The sequence below is a fragment of the Esox lucius genome, chromosome 15, assembly GCF_011004845.1.
Source record: "Esox lucius isolate fEsoLuc1 chromosome 15, fEsoLuc1.pri, whole genome shotgun sequence".
Lineage (NCBI taxonomy): Eukaryota > Metazoa > Chordata > Actinopteri > Esociformes > Esocidae > Esox > Esox lucius.
Genome location: NC_047583.1, coordinates 5,378,981 through 5,404,662, shown reverse-complemented (window position 1 = coordinate 5,404,662; position 25,682 = coordinate 5,378,981). Strand labels below are relative to the sequence as shown.

The window sequence follows — 25,682 nt, the reverse complement described above, 5'->3', positions numbered from 1 at the left end:
TTCAACAGAAGTTGTCTCAAAGTTCTTTTACAAAACATCTGGCTTTTAACCTCAAGAAGCAAACAACAACAGTGTAGAATTTCAGTGGCTAGGAAAAACTCCCTAAGAAGGCCGAAATTTAGGAAGAAACCTAGAGAGGACCCAGGCTCAGAAGAGTCCTCTTCTGACTGTGAACATATTAAGAGTACAAGTTGTGATAATTATTAAATTCACGTGGGCTGAGTCCAGATTCTATTTAAACCAAGTCCAGGTCGGAAGCATGACCAGATGAACAAGGACAGGGACATCTGGTCAGCTGCCACTCTGACGATTTCAGCAGAGTGGCATCTGAAATCGTCAGGTATCATCATGATCTGCAACACAACCAGGAAGACTTTGGACAGCAACGAGTCTTTCAGGCTTGGTACCCTGGAGGTGTGGGCCGAGACCTCATGTCCTCCTAAGTTTAAAGCGGCAGGAGACAGGGAACATTTAGAAAATGCATTTCTTAGATCTACAAGGATTTATAGTGGAGAAGGAGAACTGACCCTATTCCCCCAGCACAATAATATAGCAGCGTAAAACACAGGGGGGTCCAGTGACATTGTGGCCCTATCTGGGGGAAGCCCTGGAATGTAAACAGCACACATACTCACAGAGACAGACAGGAAGAAAGGAGAGATATTTTCTTCTTCTATTTACAAATGTGATGGCTAACCCTAACCGCGTGTCACGTCCTGGCTATGCCAGTAGCCATCTCTGCACTGGGCTAGGGCCATAGTCAGGACAGGAGGTGACACCTCTAGCCACCTCCGATCCTTTTGGTCTCCCCAATTGGATGCAGGTGTTGATCGTTGCCTCCAATTGGGGACCCTATTTATGTTCCCTATGTAGCATTTTGGTTTGTCTGTGCATTGGATAGCACATGTCACTGGTTACTTCTTTTGTTTTGTCTTCTTTTTGAATTAAACGTGGATTATCCCCACTTTTTTGACTCTGCGCCTGTGTCCTACCACAACCTCATACGTGACACCGCGTGGTGCTGCATGCTCTCTCCCTCTCCAGCGCTCCACCTTGCTGGTGTACTGACCGCCGGCTGACAAAGAAGCACAATGGAAAACAGAAATGAAAGAGAGACACAAACTGCATTAACAACAGTTTCTACAATAACCACAGTAATAAATCTGGGTAATAGAACATCCTTTGCCTGTGTAGACTCCCCCATTCTGCTTGAGGAACAAGCTACAGGGAAGCGGGTGTTTGTGATTTCAAACAAAGAGTGTTTTTATCAGCTTGGTTTTAATCTACAGGGAACAGACTGCGTCCTTCAAGACTGATTTCATTTCAGGGCACGCCCCCTTTACGCGGTTGTCGCTTAGAAGAAGAGCAGCTTCGCACACGTTTACAAAAACAATATTACCAAAGGGAAAAATTAAGTCTAAGAAAAGGTAATCAATGATATTAGAGACAGAAATGTTGATTAACTGGAGGTAACTGGAGGATTTTTACTTTAAGATGCAATGTGTTTGTAATGTACTGTGACTAGAAATGAACTTAATTAAATATTATTATGCATTTCAGTATAAAAGCAAAAATATTCTCAATTCCTCTAAAGAGAGCATAACTTATCAAAGGGTGAACAATTTAAGATTTATACATAAAATAACTCTCATACCTCAGTCAGCCACCAAATAAAATTTTTTTGAAGCATGGTTTCTATGGCGCTCATATTGGAACATAAATGAGAAAATTAATTATTTTCAGGGACTTAAATTGCTCGAGAGCATCGCTTTTACAACCATTGACTAAAAATACAAAATGCATCTTTAAGAATGTCCTTAGGTTTCAATGCATTTGTATAGGTGAAAAGATGTGGATAATGGTTATCATTCCAATCCCACAAACACAGTGCGACTGCTTATCAAAACAGTGTTTGTGCTCATTAAAAAGGCTTGGTAGTACAATATAGATTAACATAGATTAGTTTGCTGCCTCATTTATGCAGGAAGTGCATGCCAGGTAGTGTGTTTTTTCCCAACAATACTTTTTCCCATATTTTACTAATATACCTATCAAAAGTGGCACTGTGGATTTTGCTACCCCAAAAATATTTTCATAGGGAACCTCCCAACAGGTTCTTCTTGCTGTTATTTATGGTCAGAATGGTGAAGCTGTTCAACAGTACAAGTATATGTGAATGATAATTTATAATAAGTTAACCTTTGAACCAAATATGCATGTTGTTTGTGCAAAGTCCCTTCAGTGCATGTACTTTTATTGGAAGCTTAGATATTTTAATATTGAAACCACTTTTATGAGAATGTTTGATTCTTGTTTTTTGTCTGTTTTAACCATTGCTTTTTTTGTCTGTTTTAACCTTTCTAACCGGTTGCAGGGAATTGTTATACTATTCAGTAAAATTGCAGACATAAATCTAAATGACCTCTCCCAATGGCAAAGTCAGAGTCACAAAGAAGGGTCAGTCCTTGCTAACCCTATTCACCCCTGTTCAGGTTGCTTCCTTCTGGTCGCAGATACAACCTACCAAGATGCAGGATCAACAGAATGCGTTGGCTGTATATATTTATCTAATCAGTGTCCATGAATCTAGTTCTGTGCCAAATTTGATTGTTTAATTAACATGTTTTACAACATTTTAACAAGCATCTCCATATACAGTGGGGAGAACAAGTATTTGATACACTGCCGATTTTGCAGGTTTTCCTACTTACAAAGCATGTAGAGGTCTGTAGTTTTTATCAGAGGTACACTTCAACTGTGAGAGACAGAATCTAAAACAAAAATCCAGAAAATCACATTGTATCTCCCTCGGTCTGGGGCTCCATGCATCAATGATCATGAGGAAGGTGAGGGCATCAATGATCACCTCGTGGGGCATCAATGATCATGAGGAAGGTGAGGGATCAGCCCAGAACTACACGGCAGGACCTGGTCAATGACCCGAAGAGAGCTGGGACCAAAGTCTCAAAGAAAACCATTAGTAACACACTACACCGTCATGGATTAATATCCTGCAGCGCATGCAAGGTCCCCCTGTTCAAGCCAGCGCCTGTCCAGGCCCGTCTGAAGTTTGGCAATGACCATCTGGATGATCCAGAGGAGGAATGTGAGAAGGTCATGTGGTCTGATGAGACAAAAATAGAGCTTTTTGGTCTGAACTCCACTCGCCGTGTTTGGAGGAAGAAGAAGGATGAGTATAACCCCAAGAACACCATCCCAACCATGAAGCATGGAGGTGGAAACATCATTCTTTGGGGATGCTTTTCTGCAAAGGGGACAGGACGACTGCATCGTATTGAGGGGAGGATGGATGGGGCCATGTATCGCGAGATCTTGGCCAACATCCATCTTCCCTTAGTAAGAGCATTGAAGATGGGCCGTGGCTGGGTCTTCCAGCATGACAACGACCCCAAACACACAGCCAGGGCCACTAAGGAGTGGCTCCGTAAGAAGCATCTCAAGGTCCTGGAGTGGCCTAGCCAGTCTCCAGACCTGAACCCAACAGAAAATCTTTGGAGGGAGCTGAAAGTCTGTATTGCCCAGCGACAGCCCCGAAACCTAAAGGATCTGGAGAAGGTCTGTATGGAAGTGTGGGCCAAAATCCCTACTGCAGTGTGTGCAAACCTGGTCAAGAACTACAGGAAAGTAGTGATTTCTGTAATTGCAAACAAAGGTTTCTGTACCAAATATTAAGTTCTGCTTTTCTGATGTATCAAATACATATTTCATGCAATAGAATGCTAATTAATTACTTAAAAATCATACAATTTGAATTTCTGGATTTTTGTTTTAGATTCCGTCACTCACAGTTGAAGAGAACCTATGATAAAAAATTACAGACATCCACATGCTTTGTAAGTGGTAAAACCTGCAAAATCGGCAGGTTATCAAATACTTGTTCTCCCCACTGTAACAGTAATTTTAGTTGAAATGCTTGTTGTAGACTTCACGTTGAGGAAAAGTTGAAGGATATTTGAAATATAAACAACATTCCTTTATTTAATGTGTGATGGTATGGCTGCTGCAGAATTTAGATGTTGAGTTCAGTTAATCATTTCGTAGTGGATTTTGCATTGACGAATGGTCTCATATGCTTTTGCTAAGTGTACTCTCACCTCATTAAACATGGTAGATTATATATATACATATATATATATATATATATATATATATATATATACAGCTCTGGAAGAAATTAAGAGACCACTGCACCTTTTTCTTTCCTTTCCAAAAAAGTTGGAAAGAAAGGAAGGGATTGAGTTAGGAACAGAAGCATTCAATTTGCAGTGATAATTTTAACCCTTCTGTTCTCACTCAAAACCTTCCTTTTCAAATTCTTTGGAAACGAAAGAAAAAGGTGCAGTGGTCTAAAAAAAATTTCCAGAGCTGTATATTAGCAAAACAAGGATGTTTTGTTTTTTAGAAAGCTCGTCCTTCTCCTGTATGATGCAGCAAGTGCTGCCAGATTTTGTGGTTTCCTATTCAATTGGGCTATTTTTAAAACCTGTGTGGGGACATGAATGGTCTTGGGTGGGTTGTTTTGAGATAGGGTTGTACAGAAAAAATTGGGTTCGTGCAGCATTTTTGTCGAGTCTGCTGGTGATTGCATAGTTTCCAGTCAATAAAATCTGGCAACCCAGACTGCACAGTCCACAGAAATGGAAGTAAAAGTAATTTTGTTCAGTATACATTTTGAAATTGGCGACGCAGTACAAGCCAGAAGCAAAATAAATTGAGAAATGAGTTTTTCAGTACAATCAGCAGGGGCGACTGGTAATTAGGGGAAGGTGGGGCACATCCCCACCTGTTGTCAACAGACATAAGTGCAACAAAATTTTTATTTTTATTTCTCAAAGATTACTTCCTAGAATTGATTATCTGTGAATATAGCATCTTCCTAAATTGCATATCATTAGTGTTAGGATTTTATTTCATGTTCATTGGTCCCTGCCTTGCTGCTTCAGACTGCGTTCTGCTGATTCGAGTTCGCAGTAGTAGGCCATAGGCTAAGCGTGAATGTGGGGCTAGCCCCTCTCTCAAAATGCAATTTACATTGTACGTGTGAAAATATTAATACGCATGCTCGCAATGTTATTGTGATCAATGTAGATCACACACATTTGATGCCAAGTGGGTCTGACAGCCGGTAGCCCCACAACGGCGCCATTTCGTATTTCAGACCTGATTGGCTGTCTGTCTGGCGCCAACATTAATCGTCAAGAAGAGCAAGGAGGGTAGATTGTCTTAGCTAGCTTGTTAGCTTCACAAACGTCAGATAACTTGAGAAAAATAATAAATTGGATTTCATCCTGGAGCACCGGTTTGAAATCCTTAATTTGGAGGAGAAACTTCAAGTAAAGCAACTTGGTGCCCATCAGCCACGGGATATTGTCATCACTCAAACAGCTGGTAAAAGTAACCGTGACTGTTTTTTGAAGAAAAAGTGTCTAACGGTTTGCATACAAAAGAAGGCACTTCTGTTTTCCATGTCTGCTATTTGGTGGAAATGGTACTTGGTCAAGGATGGGTTACAAAGATTTGAAACATCTTTCTGAGAGGATTGCAAAACATGAGCGCAATCCTCAATGCTGTGAAATTGGGTTTACTTGGAAGGGTAAATGTCTCTTTCATTAGCGTCTGTACCCCTCAGACTTTATTTACACAAGAATGTCTCGTTCTCTCACCCTCCAGTATGTGTACTACAACACCTGGTAGAAGCATACCGCTTTGTTGTTAAAAGTGTTTTGTGGAGCCACACTGTTTGTTGATGTGTTAAGTAAACAATAGCAAGAGGGTGTTTTGTAGCTTTACTGTTATGTATCCTATATTTTTAAATGGTTTGTCCCCCCGACAATTTTTACATATAAAAACGCCACTGACAATCAGGTAAAGATTTGAACAGAGAACACTGAGAAAGTGACATTTATAATTATTTAAGTACATATTCCATGTCCTCCAGCGAGGGATTTTCTAAATTAGTGGTAAGTTAGTTTGGCGTGTCTCATTCTGGTTTGAATAACGTGTCTTACAGCCCAGGTTATTTATACTACTTATAGCAGAAGTGTGTGTGTGTGTGTGTACACGTGTGTGTGTGTGTGTGTACATGCATACATACATACAGGGGCAAAAAAGTATTTAGTCGGCCACCAATTGTGCAAGTTCTCCCACTTAAAAAGGTGAGAGAGGCCTGTAATTTTCATCAGAGGTACACTTCAACTATGAGGAGAAAATGAGGAGAAAAAATCCAGAAAATTACATTTTAGGACTTTTAATGAATTTATTGGTAAATTCCTCTGTAAAATAAGTATTTGGTCATCTACAAACAAGCAAGATTTCTGGCTCTCACAGACCTGTAACTTCTTTAAGAGGCTCCTCTGTCCTCCATTCGTTACCTGTATTAATGGCACCTGTTTGAACTTAAAGTTATCAGTATAAAAGACACCTGTCCACAACCTCAAACAGTCACACTCCAAACTCCACTATGGCCAAGACCAAAGAGCTTTCAAAGGACACCAGAAACAAAATTGAAGACCTGCACCAGGCTGGGAAGACTGAATCTGCAATAGGTAAGCAGCTTGGTGTGAAGAAATCAACTGTGGGAGCAATTATAAGAAAATGAAAGACATAAAAGATCACTGATAATCTCCCTCGATCCAGGGCTCCACGCAAGATCTCTCCCTGTGGGGTCAAAATGATCACAAGAACGGTGAGCAAAAATCCCAGAACCACACAGGGGGGACCTAGTGAATGACCTGCAGAGAGCTGGGACCAAAGTAACAAAGGCTACAATCAGTAACACACTACGCCACCAGGGACTCAAATCCTGCAGTGCCAGACGTGTCCCCCTGCTTAAGCCAGTACATGTCCAGGCCCGTCTGAGAGCTAGAGATCATTTGGATGATCCAGAAGAAGATTGGGAGAATGTCATATGGTCAGATGAAACCAAAATATAACTTTTTGGTAAAAACTAAACTTGTCATGTTTGGAGGAGAGAGAATGCTGAGTTGCATCCAAAGGACAACATACCTACTGTGAAGCATGGGGGTGGAAACATCATGCTTTGGGGCTGTTTTTCTGCAAAAGGACCAGGACGACTGATCGGTGTAAAGGAAAGAATGAATGGGGCCTTGTATCATGAGATTTTGAGTGAAAACCTCCTTCCATCAGCAAGGGCATTGAAGATAAAACGTGGCTGGGTCTTTCAGCATGACAATGATATACAAAGGGTATATACAAAGGGTATATAACAAAGTATTGAGATGAACTTTTGTTATTGGCCAAATACTTATTTTCCACCATAATTTACCAATAAATTCATTAAAAATGAAATTTTCTGGATTTTATTTTTCTCATTTAGTCTCTCATAGATGAGAATTACAGGCCTCATCTTTTTAAGTGGGAGAACTTGCACAGTTGGTGGCTAACTAAATACTTTTTTGTCCCACTGTATGTGGATGTTTGAAATCGCTTGTTATAATAAACAAGTTATTTTCAACGGATATAGCAGAAAGTAGTTCAGCAAAATCATCAATAAATTGTGTGCAATATCGTGGAGGTCTGTAAATGGTTAAAAACTAAATTATGGGAGAACGCTTGTAAAACAGAGGTATTCAAAATAAAATGTCCAAGTGTATTTTATTTGCTCTGTATTGTATCCTTGAATAGGGCAGCCACTCCTTTCCTACCATTTCAACACATACTCATATAACCACATTTTTCAGGTGCTGTCTCGTTGAGAACCAGAGCACTACAGTCACAACAAAAGACTAATATTTCATGCACCTACTGTATAGAATGATATGGTCCTTCCCTGAAGACCAACTTCTAATGGACGGTGTCCCAAGCTCAAATGTGCTCTGTGCAATAGCCTGAGGATGGGGTTAATTTAAAGGTGCCCCTCTAATTACATGGAAGGGCAAGACACAGTGCCCTTTTCTGATCATCTGCAGCCTTAATTTTAAACGCGCCCCTGACCAAATTATTGGACAATAATCAACATACAGTTAACAATAGAAAAACATTTGATATGACTTACACTCTATATACAGTACATTACAGTACTTTTAATCTTACTGTTATGCTTTTCATTATTTAGATCATGGGCTGTGCATATCGTTTCAAAGAATCTTTATGAAACTGCACTATCGTTTAATGTTTGGTTTGTTTACTCATTGCTTATTAATTTCACTTTCAAGTCATTTGAAAATAAAAATAATTGCATGTACCTTCAGAGCAGATGCTCAACCTGACTAACCTGTTGCGATTGTATCTGAGGTTAGGTAGGTAATCTCTGATGTCCTGTCAGGTCCCACACATTTTGAAAGGCAAGTTATGACTTACGTTGTTCTATTTTGCTCTTTTTGTCAACAAATCCACTGTCACATATTAGGGCCACTATATTATAGTAATTTAGCAGATGCTCTTCTTCAGAGCAAGTGCATACATTTCAACCTTCACGCTCACTCCGCTCTTGTACAGCAGGCCACCTCATCATCCCCAGATCCAAGCTACGGAGCTGTGGTGACAGGGCATTCTCCAGGGTTGCTCCCCAGCTCTGGAACTCACTGCCACAATCCATCCTTGACTCTGACTCTCTTAACACCTTGCGCCTCCGCCTTAAGCCATTTCTGTTTAAACAAGCCTTCCCATAGCCCCTTTGTTGTTGTATATTTTATTTCTCAGTGTTCTTTGTTTTGCTTGTTTTTGTAAAGCGTCTTTGGGTCATTGAAAAGCGCTATATAAATCCCATGTATTATTATTATTATTATTATTAAGAAAGCAAGGTGAAACCACCAAACAGCTTAAGTTGAGAGTGCATTCTAATCCGTTACTTATCAGCAAAAGTAATTGTCGGAAAGAAGACCATACAAATAAACATAAGACATACAGTAATAAGCCAAGTTAATAAAAAGACAAAATAGGATGTGTGGTAACCTGTAAATGGTAAGTTAACCATTAGGGTCTACTAAGATGACTTGAGAACATTCACCTTCTGTTTAAGGACAAACTCAGACCTACAGTTCACCCTGGTCTAGTAGGTTCCCAACTCTGTGTAAATTCATATATAACCAACAGAGGCCGGATCAGCCCAAGTTATCCCAATTTATATTTCAGTACATTGCAGGGTTAGAAGAAAACTAGAAGTTAAACTAACTTGAACAGCAGAGAACAATACACAACTGTCACAACCAGCAACAGGAAAAATGAGAACAAAACAAATGTAAGATAACTATGGTATGTAAGTTATGTAAGTTAGATTGCTCACTCACACCTGTGCACACAACGTTGATTATGAGTCAGGTCATTATTTTGAAGATGTGTAGATTAGGTTTATCCATCAAGCAACTGGATATACTGGGGTGGTACAGCAAATGTATTTTTTTACTCAAGTTGTCGGTTTTTAAACCAAGTTAACTGAAACATCAAGCAGGCTAACAGAGCTTAAAGTGGTTTTACTGTTTATCAGACAGATTTTATAATTTTAAGCTTTATGTTTATGGCTACAAGGGTTTACAGTGGAATAGGCTTGATGCAAACTGATCCTGGAATCCCCGCCCAACTATTTATCCCACTTGTAACATACTTTATACTTAATATTCGTAAATCCTCTATTTGCCTTCAATGCACATTTAGAATTGCCATCTGTACTGCATTTTTCTTCATTGTACACATATACTTTCCACTTGTAACACACATATACTTGTACATTTTCTGTTCTCTATTTGCACTTCTGGTCTGCAAAAAAAAATCTCAAATTCCTTGTAACTTCAGAGCAGATGCTCCACCTGCCTAACCTATTGTGATAGTATCTGAGGTTAGGTAGATATTTTCTGATGTCTTCTCAGGTCCCACATGTTATGACTTAAGTATTTCTATTTTGCTCTCTTATTCAACAAATCCATTGTCACATATTAGGGCCATTTAGCAAAAGAAATATTTGGATGCTTGAAACAAAAAACAAATGCACATACCTAAACTCAGAAAAGGTTTGTGGGTTATTTAATTTAGATTTACATTTTACATTTTAGTAATTTAGCAGACGCTCTTCTCCAGAGCAAGTGCATGCATTTCAAGAAAGCAAGGTGAAACAACCAAACAGCTTAAGTAGAGAGTGCATTCTAGTCCCTTAGTTATCAGCAAAAGTAATTGTCAGAAAGAAGACCATACAAATAAACATAAGACATACAGTAATAAGCCAAGTTAAAAAAAGACAAAATAGGATGTGTGGTAACCTGTAAATGGTAATTTAACCATTAGGGTCCACTAAGATCACTTGAGAACATTCACCTTCTGTTTAAGGACAAACTCAGAGACAAAGTCAAAACAAGTAATAATACCTACTTATAGCTCCACCCACTGCCCAGTACGGTTTATAAACAACAGAGATGAAATTATTCTCCCTTTTCAAGACAGCATCACCAAAGGTGGTCAAAGCAAAAGAAAAATGATGTGAGTATTCCAGAAGGAGATATTACTAGTGTTAACAGAGCAGAGCTTTCAGTTTAGTTATCGCTGTCTGGTGTTTTTTTTGTGAGAATAGAAAACAAAATATGTTTATGTTACATTGTTTATGCTTTCACAAATATTAAAATAAATGATGTGCTTTTTAAGTCTTATGACCACCTTTCAGATGTACTGTTCATTGTCCTTTATGGCAATATTTTCCATCACATGTAAATGTGCTATATATTTTTTTCTGATTTCTATAGAACTTCACAGAGTTCATGCTACAAATAATAATACAAATATGTATATATATTTTTTTAATTTAATAAACATTTGCATAAATATAATGGCTATAACTCAATTGGGCTATCTTTAATGTGCGGGCAAAAATGTGCTTGGGCGGTTCGATTTACAGATCAAGTCATTGGTGTTTGTCGACACAGTACGCGCCTGAAGAAATTGAGAAGTGAGATTTCAACAGAGAACACTTCGATAAAGTGATTTTTATAATTAGGTAAGTATTTATACTGTATATTCCATGTCCTCCAGCAAGGCAATTTCTTTATTAGAGGTAAATTAAAGTCTTGCGTGAGTCATTTTGGTTTGAATAACGTCTTCCAGCCCAGCTTATGTATACTATTTATAGTAAAAATATATATATATATATATATAAATAAAAGCAGTTGGGCGGGTCATTTACAGATATAAATCTATGAATATGTATATGTGTGCGTGTGTGTATACAAACCATTAAAAGTTTTGGTTCACTTGTCCTCTGAACAAGGGTAAGAACTGTCGGTCTTGCCATGTAAAATATACGTTTATATCAGTTGATAGTAGGGATGTGGCGATCTCGTACTCGTACCCAAAATAGTTTTCGTAAGCGTAATTACATACGTTGTATTGTGAAGGCCCCAGCGTCATCTAAGCGCTGCTACAGTAGAGTCGGTCAGTTTAGCAGCGTTCTTTCTAGGCTTGCCTGACTTGCTACAATGTTACAGAAGTACAGAAGTTGAGAAAAGTGAACTAACAAAACCTGTTTTATTATGCTTAATTGCTTATATAATTGATGTTGTATGTAAAGTATACAAACAAATAACGCAAATACATGCAACTCAATCCAGACACGTTTTAAAGTTTGAACTGTGTTTTTACCATATATGGTGTAAGATGTACTGTCACGATCCACGCCGTCTTTCCCTCATTTGGATCACTGACACCTGTTTTGTTGTTATTACCCTCAAATTTGTTCCTAATCACTGTTCCTTCTTAAATTCCTCCTTTCCCAGTGTATCTTGTTGGTCTTTGTTTGGCGTTTGCCTTATGTTATGATTGCTCTGTTTCAACTAGTTGTGTAGTGTTTCATTTTTTGTAGTTCTAGTTCTTTATTTAATGTCCACAGTTCTCCCTGTGCTTGTGTCCTGCCTCCAAAATTGTTTAAGTACTATGATAATAATAAAAATTCAGATCAATGACTAATATTGTAACGGCAGCCTTCTGCTTCAAAAGCCCCTCTAATGATGTATTTACATTTTACAGCACTTTTTATACAATCTTTAAAACTACTTCAAGAGCATTCAACCATGAACAATTATATCATGACTGGTAGAGGCCATGTAATGGAGTCTGGTGAATAATTTGTTCAGGGAAAATCGGGAAAATAGTCTTATAGTTGCTGGATGTATTCTATACCGTTCTGCCTCAGCAGCTCTGGAGGCCAGAAAGCTAACCATATAAAGTTCAGAATAGTAGCCAGTTGTTGTCCTCTTCCACAGCTCTGCTATATTCCTGTTGATATTCAAATTATCCTTCAAGCAATTCCTCAAATTGTTTTCCAAAGATCAGGACAGACAAAAACTTTGCTGTCTATAACCTTTAGTAGCTACATTATAGGAAGCATCAAATAAAACAGTTCTGATGGATATTAAGATTTCTTCAGGATAGACAAACACTTCGCTGGCTACACGATTCTCTCATCTCTTCACATGACGAAAAAGTATTATCGTCACCTATATTGATAGATACTGTAAGAATGTCATTCACAAATGATGGTCAGTGGCAAAATGTAAAAGTTAAAATGGCCTATTAAAACGGCCAGTGGCAAAATAGGATTTGTTGAGGACAGACAAAAGCTTTGCAGGCTACAACCTTCAGTAGCTACATTATAGGAAGCCTGAAATAAAACTGTTTACTGTTATTACGACTATTTCTGGTGGACCTTTGAATTATGTTTTAGGATTTGTTCAGGATTGACAAAAACCCTGCTGGCTACACATTTCTCTCATCTTTTCACTTGACAAAAAAGTCAGTTATCATTACCTATATTGATATTTATTGTATCAATGTCATGCACAAATGGCTAATAAGCTGTTAAAACAGCCAGTGGCAAAAGCCATACAGTTCATAGATGCCATTTGTGGTGAAGGTAAACCTAATAAGAAACATAAGTCAGTTTAACACAATGCTTAATGGTGTCTAGCGACATACTCAAACTTGGTGTGATGTCAATGTGTGACAAAGTGATCTGATGTTGAAATCCTATACTAACTGTCAGGTGGTTTATAGTTTTGTCTGGCTTAGTGGTTAAAAACACTTTTTGTGTGGGACACGCTGGTTCGAGTCCAGGGAGGGCAATAACGATCATCACTTTCTATTGCGGGCCGGCTGCTTTATTGTTTAATTTCTTCTGCTTCTTTCTGCACTTTTACTTTGTGTAGGCTGCTATATTTGGAATCCACTGCTTCTAAAATGAGTCACTCTGGGGACAGAGAGGAGGGGACCACTGCCTCTAAAAGGAGCCTTCTTGAGGGAACCACTGCCTCTAAAAGGAGCCTTCTTGAGGGAACCACTGCCTCTGAAAGGAAGAGACGCAGGTAACAATCCAGACACTTTTCATCTGACATCTGGACCTGGAACTCATAGTTGGTACAGTAGGTCTCCCTGCATTTGCCATCATCGCCTTGCAACTTATCCAGAGCACATCAGCTTGTCTGTTATTAAACTTTCATTCACACCCGTTGGAGGTTGTCCATTGAGAGGATATATCTGCCCTAGCGACCTGGAACAAGCTTCACCTTGCTTATAACTAGGACAAGGGTAAGAACAGTTAGTTTCATCCCTGTTGCTTGTGCACCTTTTCCTACCACACTTTTCCCTTCCAGTCAACTTTCCAAGAATAGGCTTTGATACAGCACTCTGTGAACAGCCAGCCCTTTCAGCAATGACCTTCTGTGGCTTACCGTCCTCGTGCAGGGTGTCAATGAGTGTCTTCTGGACAACTGTCAAGTCAGCAGTCTTCCCCATGATTGTAGTTGTGTGTACTGAACCAGACTGAGAGGTTGGAGGCTCAGGGAGTTAATTAGCTGATTAGAGCTCTTCTCAGGTTGACATTTCTGTACTGTATATAAAAAAAAAAAAGATTGAGATACTGGATTTTTGATTTCCATGAGCTGTAAGCTGTAATCATCAAGCTTGAAACAAAAAAAAAACTTTATGTTTCACATAATGTGTAATGAATCTAGAATATGTCACTTTTTTGATTGAATTACTGAACAAAATGAACTTTTCCACGATATACATATATTTTTTGATGCACCTGTAAATATTGTTTGTAGACATCCGCAGTTAATTGGTGTAAACGTCTTCATTCTGTGCATTAACTTGGAAAAAGGAACTCTACTTAGAGAACCATCTTTACCTCATTCCGAAGCATGGTCCTTTATTTCCATGGTAATGTGCAGGAAGTTGGCGTTCACCCCTCTTATGTATAACAGTTGTAGATTACTGATGTCACATGACTATGATTTCTTCAGGGTCCATCCAGAGAGACCAGACTCCCCTGTCCCCAGCTGTGTGTCCATGAAGAGTGATAACTCGATGGAACTGCCAGTATCATTCGGAGAGGGTGACTTGTCCTCTCATCAAGGGTAAGAACTGTTTAATGGAATTGACTTGAAATTGTAATGAATAACTTTGAACCACAGTGTAGAATGCTAGTTTCTGTTTGGCTTGATTAAAAACTACTAGAGTATTGTGTCATTTTTTTACACTGTCTATATTCATGCTTTACAAGGCCATTAAGGACACAGACAGCTTAGTCAGTGTTTTACCTCAGTGAACGTGTAATACAGCCTTAAGTGTAAACGTGACTTTTTACCTTTTCACGTGTAGTGGGGAATCAAAATTGATACTCATGTTATGGATATTCTTTGTGGATAACATTTTCACTAACTAACCAGCTAGCACACAGCACTCAACTCAGCTACAAATGAAAGAGATGAAAGTTCAATTAAATGAAATAATCCAATTACCATCTGGTGATTTTCTGCAGGCGTGTTCAGCATGAGAAATCAACACAGATAAAATGTGAGTGTTTTCTTTTCTACATAAGCACATACAAAGTAAGCATTGAATTTATTCAATCACAGTAAAATTTGTAATCAAATTCAAAACCTCTGTCGAAGCTTCAGGTACTGTAAGTGACACTGTTGACAGACGCTTTTGCAGTTTTTGACAATGGATAACTCAGTAAAACTGGTTCAATAAACAATGTACTCAAAAGCCTTTTCACATATACACAAAACTATATTCACTTGCTTTGACACAAACTTCTGTATCATGCCCTCATTGATATGAAGTGTGTTTGTTTGTACAGGGCTGCAACAAAAACATGTGTAGTTTGGATTAATTGAGGACTTGAGTTGGGAACCAATGATGTAGAAAACACCCCCGTTCATTAACTTAACTCAAATCATCAAAGTTTTAACACACTCAACAGTTGTTGATGTCTAAAAACAAACCAGGATTTTAGTTACTCAAAAACCAATCAGGATGTTGGCAAGAATGAAAAGTGCAACAGGTGAGGTTACCTTTTGAAACAATGAATGGCAACATCAGAAAGAGCGGTAAAAGATAAAGAACAATGACAGGTTGACAAGGGAGTGGAAGAAGAAAATATCTATAGACATTCAGGACAGTACATGACAATGTTTTTCTCCAGTGGCTCTCAAAAGTATACACATTCCACATTTGATTGTGTTACAACTAAATTAAATCTGGGACGAGGGAGAGACTCCTTTTAGAGGCAGTAGTCATCTCGGTATTCCCTGAGATTCATTTTAGAGGCAATAGTCCACTCCTCCTTATTCCCAGATACATTTATTTTAGAGCCAATGGTCCTCTAATCTACAGCTAACTCCAACCCAAAAACTAATGTCGAAAGCTATTAATTCATTAATAATGTGTGGAGTTCTGATCTCCAGATTCATAGTAATACCAGGATCTGAACCCCACATCATTAATCAAATTATTTCTTTAATGTACTCAAATATTTTCAGTGCAGCTGGTTTCCTCAAATGCTTTGAGTAATTTGAACAAATAGATTTTCAAGAGCATAAATAATTTTTTTCTGACATCATATTGTGTCAATACCTTTTAATTTTCTAACATTAGAAAGCAATTTTCCAGTTTCTTGCTACTAAAATTAATTTCATTATTTTCCAACAGTTCAGACTGTTCTGAGACCCCATCAATACATAAAGACTAAACTGAGACTGAAGTATCAACACCTATCTGAAGGACACCAAGGAAAAAGAACTCTTGTGAAGGACATTTACACAGATCTCTACATCACAGAGGGTGGAAGTGGATGGATCAATGAAGAACATGAAGTAAGACAGATCGAGATGGCATTCAAAAGAGAAAACACACAAGAGACAATAATCAAATGCAACGACATCTTCAAGCCAGTAAACCAACAGCAGTGGGATAATACCAAATTGAGAGGTTTGAGAAACCTGACAAAAGGAATTGCTGGCATTGGAAAAACAGTGACTGTGCAGAAGGTCATCCTTGACTGGGCAGAGGGAGAAGCCAATCAGGACATTGATTTCTTGTTTCCTCTTCCTTTCCGTGATCTGAACCTAATAAAGGGCCAATACAGTCTGATGCAACTTCTTTTGCTCTACTTCCCAGAGCTGAAAAAGACTGACAGCGTTGGATATATTGAAACCAAAACTGTTTTCATTTTGGATGGTCTCGATGAGTATCGACTTCCCCTTGACTTCAAAAACAATCAGAAGTGCTACGATGTCACAGAATCAAATTCAGTGGACGTTTTGCTGACAAACCTCATTGAAGGGAATATGTTTCCATCTGCTCTCCTCTGGATAACCACCCGACCAGCAGCAGCCAATCAGATCCCTCCAGAGTGTGTTGACCAGGTGACAGAGATACGAGGCTTTAATGAGGCACAAAAGGAAGAGTACTTAAGAAAGAAAATCACAAATCCTAATCTGGCCAACAACATCATCAAACACATAAAATCATCTAGAACCCTTCACATCATGTGCCACATACCAGTCTTCTGTTGGATATCAGCCACTGTCCTTGAGATGATGCTGAAACAAGAAGAGAAGGATGAAATTCCCAATACTCTGATCCAAATGTACTCACACTTCCTACGCATTCAAACCAGTGTGAAGAACAAGTACAACAAAGCCACAGAGACAAACCCAAAGGAACCCTCTCAGACAGACAAAGAAATTATCCTGAAGCTCTCAAATCTGGCTTTCCAACAGCTGCAAAAGGGCAACCTGATCTTCTATGAGGAGGACCTACAGGAATGTGGCATTGATGTGACAGAGGCTTCAGGGTACTCAGCATTGTGTACAGAGATCTTTATAGAAGAATGTGGGTTGTACCACGAGAAAGTCTTCAGCTTTGTTCATTTGAGCCTTCAGGAGTTTCTAGCAGCAGTACATGCTCTAGAATCTTGTCTGGGCAAAGAGGAACATGTTTTTGCCCCCAAAGCTGTCACTCAATCCCCATTCCACTGTGATGATGTTGAGGATAATGATGATGGTGATGATGTTGAAGTGAGGAAGTCAGACAAGTTATACAACTTATACAGGAGAGCAGTGGACCAGGCCTTGATGAGTAAGAATGGACACCTGGACTTGTTCCTCCGCTTCCTTATGGGTCTCTCACTGAAGTTCAATCAGGATCTCTTAAAAGGCCTTCTGACACAGGCAGGAAGTACAACACAGCAAAATATGGAAACCTTAAAGAGAACAGAGAAGTACCTGTCAGACAAGATCAAGAAGGAATCCTCACCAGAAAGAACTATCAACTTATTCCACTGTCTCAATGAACTTGGTGCCAACTCTCTTGTTGAAAACATGCAGATCACCCTACGATCAGGAATTCTTTCAGAAGCAAAACTACAACCTCACCAATGTTCAGCCCTGACCTATCTGTTACTAATGTCAGAGGATGTCCTGGAGGAGTTTGACTTGAAGAGATACAACAGATCAGCGGAAGGTTATCAGAGGTTCTTACCGGTAGTGAAAAACTGCAAGAGAGCATTGTAAGTTGTATTTTGTTGTACATGTGCAGTGCAGTTTGGAATGTTTGGTGTATCTAACAGATTATATCCTCCCCTCAGACTGAGTAGCTGTAATCTCAACTACGAATCATGTAAAACGCTGGGCTTAGCTCTGCAGACATCGAACTGCCCTCTGAAAGAACTGGACATCAGCTACAATCACCTGGAAGACAGAGGGGTGGAACTGCTTTGTGCCGGACTAACCAGTCCAATCTGCAACATACAGACACTTGTGTGAGTTAACCACTGTATCTTGAGCATTCTTTACTGTATCAGTGGATTATAACTGCAAATATGGACAAAGGGAAATTGCAGTTGGACCAGAATAGAGTCATAAATACAGCACATCCTGTAAATGGAGGCTGAATGTTTGATATGCATGCGAGTCTCTCTTGATTTCCAAGCTGTCTTTTTTAGGACTTGAGCTACCTTACATTTCTTCTTAATTGGATCCAGTATTACTCAGTGGTGTAGTGCAGGCTATACGCTGGTACACGCCGTGTACCCACTTTTCATGGCACCGCTACACTATTGCTTCCACCTATAGTTGCATGGTTACTATTTGCTTTGTTCAGCAAACAGCGGGTTCAAAAGAAAGTATTTGGTCACAGTTCCCATTCATTTATGCTCCATGATCCATATTCATATGAGGTTTCCCACTAGCGACATAGTAACCATGCAACCCTAAGCAGAATCAATGGTGTAGCGGTGCCTGGAAAAGTGGGTACATGTGTCTGTTATATTGGTTCACATGTGAGAAAAGTGTTTCCCAGCCTCTTCCCCTGTAATGTACTCAAATCAAATGATTGACTGGAACATTATTAATGACAAACAGGATTTTGAGAATTTCTTAACCATGTGTGTTTAATCTTTCTTAACCAAGAGTGTTCTGTCGTGTGGTTTGACAGATGGTCTCTTTTCAGGTAATTATTCTGTAGACTTTGTATATCTAACTGATATTATTTCCCCTCTCCAGCTTGGCTCGGTGTAAACTCACATATAAATCCTGTGAGACTCTGATCTCAGCTCTACGGACACCAAACTGCCTCCTGAGAGACCTGATTCTCAGCTACAATCACCTGGAAGACAGAGGAGTCAAACTGCTCTGTGCTGGACCAACCACTCCAATCTTCAACATACGGACACTTGAGTGAGTTAACTACTGTATTTTGAGCCTCAGTTACTGTATCGGATGATCACAACTGTAAATATAGAATGTGTAGATATTGCAATTTGACCAGAATAGAATCGCAAATATAAATAAATATAGCACTTACTGTAAATGGAGGCTGAATATCAATGACATGCATATTAGTCTCTCCTGGTTTAGACTGGAGGAGCTATTGACTGCAAGCCTCTTTGTGCAGGGTACTGACATGTTGATACTTACAGTGGAAATAAAAAGTGTACACATCCCTGTGAAAATGCCTGGTTTTTGGGATGTAAAAGAATGAGATAAAGATAAATCACTTTTTCCACTTTAAATGTGACCTATAATGTGAACAATTCAATTGAAAAACAAACTTAAATCTTCGCAGGGGAAAAATAAAAACCTGGTTGCACAAGTGTGCACACCCTCTTATGACTGGTTATGTGGCTGTGTTCCGAATTAACCGATCACATTCAAACTTAGAAGTCATTACACACCTGCCATCATTTTAAGAGACTCTGATTAATCACAAATAAAGTTCAGCAGAAAGAAAACTGGTCAGGGAGGCTTCCAAGAGGCCTACAGCAACATTAAAGGAACTGTAGGATTTTCTGGCAAGTACTGGCTGTGTGCTACATGTGACAACAATCTCCCGTATTGTTCATATGAATGGGCTATGGGGTAGTGTGGCAAGACAGAAGGCTTTTCTTACAAAATTCCCCAAAAAGCACGTGGGAAAATGTGTTATGGTCTGTTGAAACCAAGGTTGAACTTCTTGCCTGTAATTCCAAAAGGTATATTTGGCGCAAAAACAACACTGCACATCACCCAAAGAACACCATACCCACAGTGAAGCAGGGTGGTGGCAGCATCATGCTGTGGGGCTGTTCTTCAGCTGGAACCGGGGCCTTAGTCAGGATGGAGGGAATTATGAACAGTTCCAAATACCAGGCGATTTTGGCACAAAACCTTCAGGTGTCCGTTAGAAAGATGAAGGTCACCTTTCAGCACGATAATAACCCAAAGCACACATCCAAATCCACAAAAGCATGGCTTCACCTGAAGAAGATTAATGTTTTGGAATGGCCCAGCCAGAGCCCAAGCCTGAATCCAATTGAACATCTGTGGGGTGATCTGAAGAGGGCTGTGCACAGGAGATGTCCTCACAATCTGGCAGATTTGGAGTGCTTTTGCAAAGAAGAATGGGAATAGATTGCCACGTCAAGATGTGCCATGCTAATAGACTCCTACCCAAAAAGACTGAGTGCTGTAATAAATTCAAAAGGTGCTTCAACAAAGTATTAGTTTAAGGGTGTGCACACTTATGCAACCAGGTTGTTGTGATTTCTTTTATTTCATTTTTTTATCCCCCACAAAGATTTCAGTTTGTTTTATTCACGTTATAGGTCACATTAAAGGTGGAAAAGGTTCTGACATGATTTATCTTTGTCTCATTCTTTTACATCACCAGAACCTGGCATTTTAACAGGGATGTGAAGACTTTTTATACTTGAGCAACAGTAGTGATGTAGTGATAATGTTGAACTCGTTTTTTTAATTGATTTTTTATCAAGACATTGTTAATATCTTTAAATAAAAAGCAATGTTAGCTAAAATAAATTTGAGCTTATATTATTTTAAAAAAGCTTTTAAAAAAAGCTTCAACAACACCCAAAATACATTAATAATATATACATTTTGTATATAAACAAAATATGAATAATAGTGCAACCATTTTGAGATAATATTAGATAATCAATAATAATAATCAATAATAATGGTGTTTTTTGAAGATTTATTAACAATGTTCCCTCTGTCCTTCAGTCTAGGTCATTGTGGTCTAACAGAGGATTGCTGTTCATATCTGGCCTCAGTCCTGTGTTCCCCAAACTCACATATGAAAAAACTGGAGCTGAGAGACAATGACCTGAAAGATGCAGGTGTGACTCTGCTCTCTACTGGAATGGAGGATCCAAACTGTAAACTACATGCACTGGGGTAGGTACAGTTGTTTCACTCAGGTTGGTAATAAGTTATTAAAGTTTACACTCTGCCCTAAGTTGGAAACACAGGTTTTATTACATAGGTTTTAAGAGGCAACTATATATGTACATGGAATTTTTTTTTAAAGTATACAGTGAATTATTTTTTTCCAATAGACTTTCAAGCATGTTTATTTTCATGCACATGGAAATGAATGGGTGCCAACATGGTAGTTATTTGACACCTGTACATTATCTTAATACAGCTGTTGTGTGTGTGTCTGTCTGTAGGCTGTCTGGCTGTCTGGTCACAGAGGAAGGCTGTGCTGCCTTGGCTTCAGCTCTGAGGTCAAATCCCTTTAACCTGAGGGAGCTGGACCTGAGCTACAATTACCCAGGAGACTCAGGAGTGAAGCTGCTCTCTGCTGGACTGGACAATCTACAATGGAGACCGGAGAAACTCAGGTATGTAGAGGTCTTGGATCAATTAGTGAGCGAGTGTGTGTTTGTATGCCATGTCATAGAGCGATAATAAGGTCAACTGAAATCTGCTCCTCTGCCTTTTCTACAGTATGGACCACTGTGAAAATGACAGGCTGAAATCAGGACCCCGGAAATGTGATTATATTTTAAACATATTTTTCAAATCATACAGTAAATTCGGAAAGTATTCAAGGTTTCTGAAAACATTCCAAATGCACTGTAAATGGCATATGTGCATATGCATCCATTTGTATTCAAAAAGGTAGTGAGTGTACAAGGTTTAGTGTGTGAGTATCAGGCATTCTTGGAGACCCTGAATGGAGTACTGTATGGGGCTCCAGTAGGGGACTCCATCATTCTGCTGGGGGACATCAACGCACACGTGGGCAATGATGGAGACATCTGGAGAGGCATGATAGGGAGGAACGGCCTCCCTGATCTGAACTCGAGTGGTCGTTTGTTGTTATTCTGTGCTAGTCATGGATTATCTATAACCCACACCATGCTCGAACATAAGGATGCTCATAAGTGTACGTGGTACCAGAGCACCCTAGGCCGAAGGTCAATGATTGATTTTGTGATTGTGTCATTGGATCTGAGACGGCATGTTTTGGACACTTGAGTAAAGAGAGGGGCGGAGCTGTCAACCGATCGCCATCTGGTGGTGACTTGGGTCAGGGGGTGGGGGAAGACTCTGGACAGACCGGGAAAGCCCAAACGGGTAGTGAACTGGGAACGTCTGGAGGAGGCCCCCGTCCGAAAGATCTTCAACTCACACCTGCGGTGGAGCTTTTCTGGCATCCCCGTGGAGGTTGGGGGCATTGAACCTGAGTGGTCGATGTTCAAAGCCTCCATTGCCGAAGCTGCGGTGGGGAGCTGTGGTCTAGAGGTCTTAGGTGCATCAAGGGGCGGTAACCCTCAAACAACCTGGTGGACACTGGTGGTCAGGGAAGCCGTCTGACTGAAGGAGGCCTTCCGGGATATGTTATCCCGGAGGACTCCAGAGACGGTTGCAGTGTACCGATCAGTATGTGAAAGAGGCAAAACAGCAAGTGTGGGAGGAGTTTGGGGAAGCCATGGAGAAGGACTTTCGGTCGGCACCAAGGTGCTTCTGGAAAACCGTCCGCCACCTCAGGAGGGGAAAACGGGGAACTATCCAAGCTGTGTACAGTAAGGATGGGACACTGTTGACCTCAACTGAGGAGGTAATTGGGCGATGGAAGGAACACTTTAAAGAACAGGGTGGTGGTTCACCTGTTCAAAAAAGGGGGACCAGAGGGTGTGTGCCAATTATAGGAGTATCACACTTCTCCACCTCCCTGGGAAAGTCTACTCTAAGGTACTGGAAAGGAGGGTTCGGCAGATAGTCGAACCTCAGATTGAAGAGGAACAATGCGGATTCCGTCCTGGTCGCGGAACAACCGACCAGCTCTTTACTCTTGCAAGGATCCTGGAGGGGGCCTGGGAATATGCCCATCCAGTCTACATGTGTTTTGTGGATTTTGAAAAGGCGTATGACCGGGTCCCCCGGGAGATACTGTGGGAGGTGCTGCGGGAGTATGGGGTGAGGAGGTCCCTTTTGAGGGCTATCCAATCCCTGTACGTCCAAAGTGAGAGCTGTGTTCGGGTTCTCAGTAGTAAGTCGGACTCGTTCCAGGTGGGGGTTGGCCTCCGCCAGGGCTGCGCTTTGTCACCAATCCTGTTTGTAACTTTTATGGACAGGATATCGAGGCGTAGTCGGGGTGGGGAGGGGTTGCAGTTCGGTGGGCTGAGGATGTCATCGCTGCTTTTTGCGGATGATGTGGTCTTGATGGCATCATCGGTCTGTGACCTTCAGCGATCATTGGACCGGTTCGCAGGCGGGATGAGGATTAGCACCTCTAAATCTGAGGCCATGGTTCTCAGCAGGAAATCGATGGAGTGCCTCCTCCGGGTAGGGAATGAGGCGTTACCCCAAGTAAAGGAGTTCAAGTATCTCGGGGTCTTGTTCGCGAGTGAGGGGACAATGGAGCGGGAGATTGGCCGGAGAATCGAAGCAGTGGGGGCGGTATTGCATTCGCTTTACCGCACCGTTGTGACGAAAATAGAGCTGAGCTGGAAGGCAAAGCTCTCGATATACCGGTCAATTTTCCTTCCTATCATTCCTACCTATGGTCATGAAGGCTGGGTCATGACCGAAAGAACTATATCGCGAGTACAAGCGGCTGAAATGGGTTTTCTCAGAAGGGTGGCTGGCTTCTCCCTTAGGGATAGGGTGAGAAGCTCAGTTGAGCCGCTACTCCTTTGCATCGAAAGGAGCCAGTTGAGGTGGTTCGGGCATCTGGTAAGGATGCCCCCAGGATGTCTCCCTAGGGAGGTGTTCCAGGTACGTCCAGCTGGGAGGAGACCTCGGGATAAGCCCAGGACAAGGTGGAGAGATTATATTTCGACACTGGCCTGGGAACACCTTGGGATCGCCCAGTCAGAGCTGGCAAATGTGGCTAATGAAAGGGAAGTTTGGGGTCCCCTGCTGGAGCTGCTGTCCCCGCGACCTGATACCGGATAAGCGGATGAAGATGAGACGATGAGATGATAATGACGGGGAGAAGAAAGGGGAATCAAAAATATTGTGAAAAGAGTAAGTGGTGATGACTGAGGGGACATGAAGCAGGTTAGAATATAGAGCAGGAAGAGGAGAGCAGGTATGTGGGAAGAGAGCAGACTGAGGAACAAAACATACAGGAAAACTGAGAGTTGGACAAAGTGAGAGAGAAGAGGGAGAAGAAGGAAGAGAGGAATAGAGGGAAGTTTGTAAAAATAGAGCGGTAGAGACAGCGAAGGAAATAAGGGGGAGTGAAGAAAGTTGATGATGATTTCTAATACTGTCCTGGTCTCCCCCATTAGATGCCTGTGATCTCACACTGGACCTTAACACTGCATACACCCACCTCTCTGTGTCTGAGGAGAACAGGAAGATGACTTTTGCCGAGTTGCAGCCGTATCCTGTCCACACAGAGAGATTTGACTACTGGAACCAGGTGCTGTGTAGTGAGGGTCTAACTGGACGCTGTTACTGGGAGGTAGAGAGGAATGGAGAGGTTGTGATTGCAGTGGCGTATAAAGGAATCAGCAGGAAAGGAAAGGATGATGACAGTCGGCTTGGATACAATGACAAGTCCTGGGGTCTGGACTTCTATGATAACAGGTGCTTTGCCTATCACCACAGTAAGAAAACGTCCATACCTGACCCCGCCTCGTCTCCCTGGCCCAACAGAGTAGGAGTGTATCTGGACTGGCCTGCCGGCACTCTGTCCTTCTACAGCATCTCGTCTGACACACTTAGCCACATACACACATTCCACTGTACCTTTACTGAGCCACTCTATCCAGGGTTTTGGGTTGGGTCAGACTCCTCAGTGTCTCTGTGTCAGGTAAAATAGCCACCTGAATCTTCAGGAAATCACACTCCAGTTCAAACCCATCTTAGAGACTTAATGGAATAGGTTACACTCTAACGGTGACAGGCATATGGAAACCGCCCCTCCCTGACTTTAGGCAATGTTCAAACACAACATCCCTACTCTTCATTCTATCACCTAAATGATTAGTCTTCATGAGGCACATAAAATATTAACAAGCTACATTCTAGCTCAAATTGTATTTTTACAGGTTCCTGAACTTCCCTCCCTCAGTTGCTCTTCTCAACAGGATAATCATCTGCTCTAAATATTTTTTATACTTCTATGTGCATTCATATTTATTTTCAACAAAGCAATTTGCAAGCCAAATGTACTGTCTCTTTAATCTGGGCGGTGCCACATGAGCTGGCTGTTCAGACTCAGTATTACGCATAGACATAATAAAGAGTAGACGCCGCATCGACCGCTACTTCCTACTGGCGCCGACGAGCCGTGGGGCCGCCATCTTGGACCGGTCAGCCGCTCCACTCAGTGTAATCTGTTTTGGCAGGTGAAATGAGCTGTCAGCGCATTTAATCATACCTCAGTGAATACCATACTGATTTTCACGCAGTATTTTTGCTGCATAGGTCATACATGCAGCTATGATACAGGACACATGGTTCAGGGTATTTTAATATTCATAGTGGGCTTAACAGTAATATAATTTTCTGATATATGATATAAAGTGACCAGACATCCGAGATCAAAACTGGGAACATTATCCCCAAAAAGGGAGAAAAACAGGGACATTTCCAGTTTGACTATCATTCTGATTGATACACCTAATGTGTAAATAG

General features: G+C 40.7%; 1 protein-coding gene across 1 annotated transcript; it reads left to right on the top strand.

Annotated features, from left to right (window-relative positions):
• The first annotated feature begins 1,410 nt into the window (after positions 1-1,410).
• LOC105031568 (NACHT, LRR and PYD domains-containing protein 3-like) lies at positions 1,411-25,682 on the top strand. The gene is made up of 11 exons (XM_034297599.1): positions 1,411-1,427; positions 13,164-13,319; positions 14,259-14,372; positions 14,777-14,811; positions 15,952-17,812; positions 17,891-18,064; positions 18,807-18,980; positions 20,805-20,978; positions 21,254-21,427; positions 21,534-21,580; positions 24,329-25,682. Exons 2-11 carry the CDS (start codon positions 13,195-13,197, stop codon positions 24,862-24,864), a joined length of 3,414 nt encoding a protein of 1,137 aa, XP_034153490.1. The 5' UTR covers positions 1,411-1,427; positions 13,164-13,194; the 3' UTR covers positions 24,865-25,682.

Coding starts and splice junctions, on each gene's coding strand:
- LOC105031568 (XM_034297599.1), top strand. CDS start 13,195: ATGAGTCACTCTGGGGACAGAGAGGAGGGGACCACTGCCTCTAAAAGG. Junction 14,373..14,776: donor GACTTGTCCTCTCATCAAGG/GTAAGAACTGTT, acceptor GATTTTCTGCAG/GCGTGTTCAGCATGAGAAAT. Junction 14,812..15,951: donor GAAATCAACACAGATAAAAT/GTGAGTGTTTTC, acceptor ATTTTCCAACAG/TTCAGACTGTTCTGAGACCC.